The following is a 9,864-nucleotide window of genomic DNA, read 5'->3' on the forward strand; positions in this document are numbered from 1 at the left end:
CTTTAAGTAAATTTGCAAGCCTATACTATGTTACTTATACTTGAGTGAAGAAGTTTAATCAGTACTTCCACTTTTACCATAGTATTTTTTAACACAAGTATCTGTACTTTTACTCAAGTACGGAAAGTGAGTACTTTTGCCATCTCTGGTAAAAACTGAGCCCTTAACACTATAAAACAGGCCTAACACTATCATCTGTAATCAAAGGTGTTGATGGCAGCAGACCGGCTGATATTTTGCTCCAGGGTAGAGTCACGGCCAAGACAATATCAAGTTAGGGGTTGATCTACTGTACCAAAAACAGCAGAATGTGAGAATAGGGATATAAAGAAGCAAAATGATGAAAAGTGGCCCCTATGTCTTCTAGCAGTTTAAGCCTATAGCAGCATAACTACAGTGATGGCTCAGCCTATCCTGAACCATTGTAATTATAAGGTTTATCAAAAAGGAAAGTTTTGGCCTAGTCTTAAATGTAGTTTTATGATTAATGAGAGAAATAAGTACTTCCATTATTGTAATTCAATTATTTGAAACTTGGAGTCATTTCTGGTCGCACATACACAAATAATTTTTATAGTATGGATTCCGCCATCTCAGTATCCTTCTATGTCATACCACATCCCCTGCGTTCTTCCCCATATCTATGAAGCCTCTCTGTGGTTTTTTTTGTTCCTCTTCAGAACCTGGTAGTTCTGATCGCATCATTAGTCCAGTATGTCCCTTATATCTTATAGTTTAAAATAAAATCTTTGGTTTTCTGTGAATCAGATAAAGCTGATTTTCATCTTTTGTAAAAGGAACTATATCTTTTTTTTTTCCTGTCAGGGTTAAGCAAAAGCTCTTCCACAGTGTATTAGCTGTTGAAGAAAACAAACTAATAAATATTTGACTAATTGATTAATAGCTGAGGGAACTTAGGCTTTTTCTTTTCTTTAGTTGGAACAAGCAGACAGCTTTTCTCTGCCCATGGCACAATGAGGGGTGGATTATTTTCTTGGCAGCAGATCCTCCAGTGCATGCAGGAAACCATGGCTGCCTAAATACCAGGGAAAATGACAATACCTCCACTGCCTCCCATCCAAAACTGCATTGGAGTAGAAAATCTGATGTCGATGGGCCTGATGTGTAACGGTTATCACCTCTTACTCCAGGTGGAGAATTTTGCAGCATCCCTTTGGAGTTGATTTGGACTGGAAACTAACTAGTAGTTATGCTAGATTAAAAAAATTTGGTATTTGTTGTTAGCAACTCATAGTTGTTAGTTACTTTCTGCTTTAGTAGCATTTTATCTAACTGTTGGATGCATGAAATGTTGCTACAGAGGATTGTTACTATGCTTGTGTGTTTAGAACATAAAAAACACGGTTGGGGGCGGGGCTTACATGATCATAGTCTTGAACGTTACTTGACATACTTTACCTTTAAACAGCAGCTGGTTCAAAATGTATAATTTATAGTTGTGGTTTTCACATTGAACAGCAGATTGTAAACTACAATTACTTTGCATAACCACTAGAAGAACCAGTTTAACGAGGACAAGAAAGGTTTTTGCTAACACCCCTAATGGCTGATTGATGGGATCTAATTAACAACCCAGCCTGTCGAATACTGCATTTTTTCCAGGTTTTTTTTTTTTTTTTTCACTACTTAACTGATGTAATAAATGTAAAATAATTAAATCCTTCTCAAATTAAAACCTTTTAAAAATATACAAAGTTCAAAGTAGAAACAGATGTAGTTAATTACAGTAATGTGAGTTAATATAACCAGTTTCTTTCCACCCCTGACGGTGCGTCTCCTTTTTCCACAGGGTCCGACATTGTAACCAGTGGGTTCAGCGTGCAGACCTGTCGCAACATGGTCAACATGTTGGACGTATCCTTATAGGTCTTATAGATGGAGGAGTCAGTAATAGGGCTCTTATTCTGAAATCAACCTGCTACTAATGGGGGCTTTTAATATTTACAATATTTAATTAAGGCTCTTATTAACATTGTTTTTAATATAAACAATTTTATAAAATCACACGCTGTCATTAGGTTGTCTTTTATTCTGAAAACACTGTCATATATCTGACTCTTATTTGGAAAGTACTCTATTAAAGTTTATTACAGAACCTTTATTGTGAGATGAATGAATTTCCTCCATGTTAAACAGGAAGCAGATGCGTGTGTGTTTGTGATGCACTTGTATAAGAGGGAGGACCATTTTTCCAATTTCACCATCACAATGAGGACCAGTTCTTGTAAAAGGAGGACATTTTTACTGGTCCTCACAAGGTATTTTGCTAATGGTTAGGTGCAGGGTTAGGTCGCTGGGTTCAATACTTTTCTAAGCAGATCCTAAACCTGGACCACAGAAAGATGGCAGTGGGAAACTAGGTCTGGTGGAGTTTAAAATCCTGTGGACCAAAATCGAGAACTACCTGGTGAGTTTGTCGCAGTTTCTCGAACACATCCCAGCTGGGTCCTTTCAGAGTACTAAACTGTCACCCATTTGGTTGTTGTAGAAAATTTACAGGGAGCGGGACGTGGATAACTCCGGGTCCATGAGCTCCGTGGAGATGCGGACGGCGGTGGAAGAAGCTGGTAAATCTTCTTTGTTTCTGACATGTTTGCTTTTATGTCGTACAGTTTATCCCAGTTTATTTTTTTAGTTTTTATCAGGCTGTTGAGTTTGATTCTGATCAGAAAATGAGAACACTTTTCAAATACTGTTAGGGTAAAGTCTCTGGAAAGCTGCTCATTGTGGCCAAGCAGATCCAGATGATGTTCTAGAGGCCTGCTGTGCCGGTCCAGGTTCTGATCCTCCTGGTCTCTGTTACAGGGTTCAGCCTGAACAGTCCTCTCCATCAGGTCTTGGTGGCCCGTTACAGCGAGCAGGATCTCACCGTTGACTTTGACAACTTTGTGGGCTGTCTGGTCCGTCTAGAAACCATGTTTGGTGAGTTCTGGACTAGCTGAGAATGTTTTTTTTTTTTTTTTATAGTGAGTCTTTCCCCTCATTTTGTCCTCCTCTGTGCACAGACATGTTCAACACACTGGAAAAAGACGAATCTGGATGCGCGGAGCTGAACTTAATGGAGGTAAGCTTCAGCTTTGAATATATAAATATAAAATCCAGAGGTTTTCTGACTGGGACCAAACCGATCCGGTTGTAAAATAGCTTTTAGGGCTTTACTCAATTTCGGCCTTTTTGTGGTTCTGCTCTGGATACAGAAAACTGGGTGTCCAACAGCTGCTATTAGCTTGTGGGTTAAGCCGATCAGCAGAAACTCTTACCTTAATTAGACTGGTGTTGGCACTGCTTTAGGATTCAAAGCATGACTTTTGTAAAAACTGAGTAAAGAAAGCAGCTGTGCATTTCCCTACATAAAAAATAAATACCTTCTTTATATAGGGAAATGTACAGCGGCTTTCTTTACTCTGATAAGAAGCAGTTTGCAGCAACAGATGGAGGAGGGGCAGCCTTGTGTTACCTTATGGAATCAGTTTTATTTAAAAGTTTAATAAATAATCCATACGAATGGTGGAATTTAAAGGGGTGAGGAGGGGTAAAGCTGGTTGGGGCCGTGGCCTCTCAGAGTGATGCTGTGCCCACCCTGGACTGGAAAAGTGTTTATTTGATCAGGATTTAGTGTTTATCACTGTAGAGTGACCAACTTTTTATCATTCCTATCTTTGATCTGTCAATTACACCATTCAACCGATCTAAACAAAAAGCGAAGCCAGCGTGGAAACCAACTACACATAGAGGGGGCGGGTCTTTGAGGCAGCAGTGATCACCATAGCTGGTGTGACACGAATATGCAGACTGTTATCAGAAATGCTAATGGAAATAAGAAGCGAGGAGGAAGTAGCTAAGTTGGAAGCTAAGAAGTCAACAACAGAGTAAGCATTCATGCTTGTAGAGTTAGCTGCATTACTGAGGCACTAATAGAATAATTCAGCCAAATGGAAGAAACGTGATAATATCACAGTTACAGCAACTTACAATAACAAAAAAAGTTCATGGTTTGTATTTATACTTCTGTCTCTGACGGAACTTTAGAAAATAAACTTTTCTATTTGTTTCTGATAGAGCTGGGTGGAGTATTCAAAAAAATGCACTTAAGTCAGAGTAGCACTATTTCATCATATGTTTACTCGGGTAAGAGTAAAAAATGGCCTCTAAAGAAATTACTCGGGCAAACAGGTATTTAGTAAAAACGCTGCTGAAGTATTGAGTAACTGATCTACTTGCTATACAGACCATAACAACTGATTTAATACTTAACATTATGTAAAGATGTAAAATTTAACAAAATATTAAATGATACAATTTTTTTTCAAAGAATAAGATAAAAATAAACATAGTGTATGGTAATTACAAAAAGAAAGAAATTAGGTGAGATGAATACTCTTCAAAGTATTTTTTTTTTCTTAATTTGTAAAATTTACAAAATCAATAGTGACAGTATGTAAGAATAGGTTAAATTAAAGTATACTGTTTATTGTATACTGGTAGACTTGGCAGATAAAAAATATTCAACCAATGAGCCTTGAGTACAAAAAAAGAAGAAATTTTTTCTTTAATTTGTGCATATTTGTTTCAAACAAGCCTGTTTTAATCAAGGGAAGTTACTCCCAATGGATCGAGCAGCCAAAAGTTTTACTCGAGCAGAAAATTATATTTTAGCATATTTTTACTCAAGAGTAAAAGGTACAATGCTGTCTCATAAAAGTACTTTTTTTTGTTTTTCTCAAAAAGTTACCCAAGTAAATGTAACTAGTTACTACCCACTTGTTTCTAATGCAATAATACTGAATAGATTTCCTGATGGAAGAGAGACAAACAGTGCATTGCCCAGGTGATGCTGCAGTCGTTGTGGTCATTTTTATCAATGTATGTATTTAGGCTGATTTTCAACTTTTTAGTGACTAGAATGGATGCAGCAAGTTGTTTTTAAGTGAATTTTTTCTTCTTTTTTTCGAATTTTATTGATAGATAGTAGGAGAGGCCGGGAAAGCCATTTTTAAGCCATTCTAAATATTAGGTGAGGAAGTGTGCCCTCCTGAAAACATGGAATGTCCCCATTTTAATTAGTTCCTGTAGCCGGGTCTGGGTAAAGCCCTCCATCACAACAGAACCACCTGTGGTCTAAAGATGCGTTCGGGGCCAATGGGAACGTGGTGAATTTTCTGCATAGTTTCCCTGCTTGACATTTATTGATTTTATTTATTTGAATGCACATTATTGAACATCAGTATAAAAACAAATGTAAATATGCCGGATTATAGCTACAAAGCTAGTTTTAATCTGTAGTCCCTAGGCAGGCAAATACATAAGAAAGAACATATAATATGCAATACAAGCATTTTAGCTCCCTGTTGCAAATGATCTGCAGGTATTAGCGTTGGGTCGGTCATGAACTGATTTTGTTAAGTGAACCCAAAAGTTGTTTAAACAAACAGAATCAGTTCACCATTATTAATTGATCCGGTACTTTAGTTTAGTTAACATCGACCTGAGCCGGTAGGGAGGAAACTTCTGCACACAAGTGTCTGTTACTCAAAACTAACAGCTAAAGTTTTTCATTCTAGTGATTCAGTTCACTCAAATAACTTTTTCTCCCAATTCTGGCTAGTATGGCAAGCTGTTTTAACATTTAGCCATGAGTTGAATATCTATGTAACAGTAAAAACTGAAGTTACAGATAAAAGTAATTCACTGTTAACTTGGAAAGATGCTTTCGCTGAAATCGGTAATGAATATCCAGTTTGATTATTATATCTAAAAAAGCTTACCATACATGAAGATACCTCGGTAAACTTTTGCTGAATAGCTTGTTGGTTCCTCTTGTGTGTTCAGCTTAGCTGACCTGGAGTTTATCGAGCAAAACACTGAGCTTTATTTCAAGTGGAAAGCTGAACAAAGCTGTTGGTTTCCCTGATGCACCAGTACCGCTCCCAGTTCCTCCAGCTGCTCCAACCCTGTCCATTTCTAAAATAAAAATCTTTGCAACCACTGCGTTCCTTCCGCCTACATTACAACCACATCAAGTCCTCTGATTGGTTTGAATTACCAAAATGCTCTGCGGAATTTTTTGCAAACTTTCCCTTAACCCACTCAGTGCGTCCACTGCACCTATACTCTTCATGCAGCTTTGCTCTAAACACCAGATGAGCTTGAAAGGCATCCTTCAGATCGCCAACTGTTCCATGACTCCTGAACTCGCCTTTACATCAGATGAACACACTTTTAAAAATGCTTAATTGCTTCTGTAGATGGGGTTATTGATTGATAACGGATGTTTGTTTCCTACAGTGGCTCAACATGTCCATGCTCTGAAGAACAGCCGGGTTCTGGTTCTGATCCAGGATGTATGACGCAGACCCAGATGGATGTTTTCTTCGTTTTTTTTTTTTTTTTTTTGTAAACGCTCATGTAACCAATAATGAATAAATAATCAATAAAGTGATCAGTAATTCCAAGTTCAGCTTTTATTTCTTCTATAACAAAGAAATTTTCTCAACAGTTCATAAGTTTGTAATCAGCTTCTTGTCCAAGCTGTGGGCGGAGCCTCTGTGACATCACCGTTTTGTCTTCTGGCGGGCGAAGTCTTCAGCCCACCGCAGTGCCTCTTTGATGTCACCAAAGCTTCCTGTTCCCTTGGCGACCAGAGCTGAGCCTCCGGCACTTCCTCCAAGTTGGCGGCAAACTGCCACCGCCCAATCAGAGGCAGGTAGGGTGGAAGACTCCTGCAGAGGAAACGGACAGCCAATCAGATTCCTCCCTTTCCAAGAAGAACTCCACCCCCCAGTAACACCAGCAGTGTTACCTTAGGAACTTGACAGGCACAGAGAATTTTCCCAGAATCCTTCTGGTGAGAAAGCAGCATCACATGACTGAGAGGAGTGGCGGCACTCAGCTGGTTGACGGTCTTCATTAGAACCTGGAACAGAACCAGAACTAGTCAGTCTGTGTGGACAGAAAAATCCAGATTGTATGGAGGGAAATTTGTTCAACTAGACTTTATAAATGGAAATTGAAATGAAAAAAAATAAAAAATGAATCCAAATATTTTACTTTGAAACAATTTTTTAATTAAACAAAGGTTTTGAGTAATTAAGCCGTTTTCTCAAATAGTTTTTATTTTTGCTAAATTTATTTTCATCTTATTTTTTCATGTTTTAGTTTTTCATTTTTTGTAAATATAGTTTTACATATTAAGGAAATTTTTAGGTGTGCCTCCTGCCAAGAAACGATTCATTAAAATTTGGTAATTATACAGATCATGAGCAAGTTTTATCTATAGGCGTAAGTCACAATATGGGGCAACATTTGCTGCTTGGCAGAACTCTGCGCTCTCAGATATGGAAGCCCAATAAATTCATAATTAAATAAATAAAAAATTATGAAATAAATACAATTTTGATAAATAACAAACATATATAATATGGTCATGAAATAAAAACAAGGAAATGTTATTATGAAATATATATTTTTTTTCTTTAATATCTACTTATTATATTTATCATAATTGAATATTTCATGATAATTATTTTCACAATATCAAAATATCAATATTTATACAATATGCTTTTTTAAATAATTACTTTTTATTTCATTTTCCAAGATTTTGGAAAATAAAGAACTTTTTTCCAAAGTTTGTCTTTATTCCATAATGACATTCTCCACAATGGCCTTTTTTATTTCATAATGTTTTTCAGCAGAATGACCTCGTCTGTCAATCAAAGCAGGCAAGGCAGAGCCAGTTAGGTGATTGGCTGCTCCTTTACTAAGACATGAGCAGCAGCACTTGCAGTATCGATTCAAGCGCAGAGACTTTTCACCAACTGGAGGCCAGGAGTGAGCGGCTCGTTAGCGATGAGATGGCAGCTGGAGAGAAGTCAGTTGCAGAGAAGTTGTGAATAGATTGGATAGTAACAGGAATCCCGCACCTCAGCCTGAGAGAGGAGCGCTGCAGCACCGTGTTTCTGACCAGGTGGTGCCTGGACGTTCACCTAACAGTGCAGCATCAGCGTTACAAACTGCTCATGCTAACGCGGGTAACCAGACGCCAGACCCAGCGGAGGTCCAACCCCTTAGCTTTGATTGACAGACGAAGTCATTCTGCTGAAAAATGACATTATGAAATAAAAAATGACTTTGGGAAAAACTTTTTTTATTTGATAAAATCTTGGAAAATGTAATAAAATTCTTTAAAAAAAAAGTATATTATGAAAATAATTATTAGGAAATATTCAATTATGATAAAAAAAATAACAAGAAGTAAATACTAAAGAATAGCTATATGTATTTCATAATAACATTACCTTGCTTTTTATTTCATGGCCATATTATATATTTGTGTGTTATTTATCAAAATGGTATTTATTTCATAAAGTTTTTTATTTATTTATGAATCATTCGGGGTTCCATACTCGGAGGGCTTTTCTAATTCTATATTTTTCCTGTAAAAGTTGCTATTTTACATGTTATTGTCTTCACCTTAAGCTCTTACAAAAAGCTCGTTCTTGACGAGCAAATTGACAGAAATAGTTTGCTAACGACAAGCAGACAATAGAAAAGTGTCTTTGCTAATCACTCCAGAGGAAAGCTCCCACCTGGAAGTGATAACTGTGATTTGAAAAGAATACAATCCATAAAACTAAATCTCGAAACACAAAGAAATGTATTCTCTAAAAATTAATTTTGAAAAATAGAAGACAGTAAAGCTACTGTGAAAAAATTTTTCCATTTTAATTTACGTTTAATTTCTAAATTGCTTTTTTTTGTTGCAAATTTCCATTTACAAAATGTGTTCTTTGCAAAAACAAGTGAATATAAAATTCCCTCCATACTGAGTGGCCCCTCATGGGTCACAGATCTGACCCCTATAGGCCCGTCTGGAGTTAATTATTTGATAATCAGGACCTTCTCAAATGCTGACTGGTAATAGGTTCTAGTGGTAGCAGGATGCAGGAGCTTGTCCTCCAACCAAGAGGTTGCTGGTTCAAACCCCAGCTCCAGCTTTTATGTCAGTGAGCTAGACACTTTGCTAAAGGTGATCGGAAGGCCACAGAAAGCCTTGCTTCTGAGAGGAGCCCCAGGGCGACTGCCGCCATCAGTGTGTACACAAATGACTGAATGTGGTGTGGTCCAGTCTCCCGATGTGAATAAATGTCCTAAGTACAGCCCATCTACCATTTTCATTATAATAGCCTGTAATTAATCAGTTTAATTCGTCAGTTTAGGCTCGGTTCTACCCACCGACAGCGAGTCCGTCTCCACACAGTCTACCAGCAGCTCCTTCTTGCCATTCTTCTGAAACAGGACTTCTGCGTTCTTTGCAGCCTGAGCAAAGCATGATGGAACAGATTGAGAGAGCAGCCCGTGTCATCAGGTATGGCTGATGACACCAGCTGGTGCGTTCTCACCTGTTGGGTCTCCAGTTTCCTGATGAGCGTGTTGATGGCTCTGAGCATGGCTCGCAGTCGGGCCTGCAACTCTCTGCGCTGCCACTGTGGAATGGGGGTGTTGTCTACAGACTGCCAGACACAGCACAGGATTTAGCAAACATCACTTCTTTAGCAGCAATGCATTATTGGCCGAGACCTACATCAGACAGGGTGCTAGCTTCCTTGGAGAAGTGATGGGCGGAGCCTAGGCTGGAGGGGGCGGAGTCTGAGAGTCTTGCTGATAGGGAGTCCACTTCCTGAGATAAAACTCGTCCCATGTCCCTCGCCTGGAGAAACATCAGAATTTCATTTCTGTCGTACAGATTCAGTTATTATCCAGGAACAGCAGCGGTTCAGTCCAAACAGATCAGCTGCTATACAGACCACTGGATATTAGGGTTGTCAAAAGTATCGATACTCA

At 38.2% G+C, this 9,864-nt stretch overlaps 2 protein-coding genes across 2 annotated transcripts in view; one reads left to right on the plus strand and one right to left on the minus strand.

The window, feature by feature from the left end:
- Positions 1-6,460, plus strand: part of LOC107082675 (calpain-2 catalytic subunit-like) — an 18,686-nt gene extending 12,226 nt beyond the window's left edge. The window contains exons 16-21 of the mRNA XM_015371461.1: positions 1,811-1,875; positions 2,360-2,428; positions 2,510-2,588; positions 2,827-2,943; positions 3,027-3,085; positions 6,307-6,460. Coding sequence (XP_015226947.1) covers positions 1,811-1,875; positions 2,360-2,428; positions 2,510-2,588; positions 2,827-2,943; positions 3,027-3,085; positions 6,307-6,330 — 413 coding nt within the window. The 3' untranslated portion in view covers positions 6,331-6,460. The remainder of the gene's footprint in view (positions 1-1,810; positions 1,876-2,359; positions 2,429-2,509; positions 2,589-2,826; positions 2,944-3,026; positions 3,086-6,306) is intronic.
- A 6-nt stretch (positions 6,461-6,466) lies between these two features.
- The window catches only part of aars2 (alanyl-tRNA synthetase 2, mitochondrial), a 20,679-nt gene continuing 17,281 nt past the window's right edge, over positions 6,467-9,864 (minus strand). The window contains exons 18-22 of the mRNA XM_015371434.1: positions 9,605-9,730; positions 9,423-9,533; positions 9,256-9,339; positions 6,821-6,934; positions 6,467-6,740 (exon numbers count right to left, since the gene is read on the minus strand). Coding sequence (XP_015226920.1) covers positions 6,573-6,740; positions 6,821-6,934; positions 9,256-9,339; positions 9,423-9,533; positions 9,605-9,730 — 603 coding nt within the window. The 3' untranslated portion in view covers positions 6,467-6,572. The remainder of the gene's footprint in view (positions 6,741-6,820; positions 6,935-9,255; positions 9,340-9,422; positions 9,534-9,604; positions 9,731-9,864) is intronic.

This window comes from Cyprinodon variegatus, unplaced genomic scaffold (assembly GCF_000732505.1).
Source record: "Cyprinodon variegatus isolate N-32 unplaced genomic scaffold, C_variegatus-1.0 Scaffold58, whole genome shotgun sequence".
Classification (NCBI taxonomy): domain Eukaryota; kingdom Metazoa; phylum Chordata; class Actinopteri; order Cyprinodontiformes; family Cyprinodontidae; genus Cyprinodon; species Cyprinodon variegatus.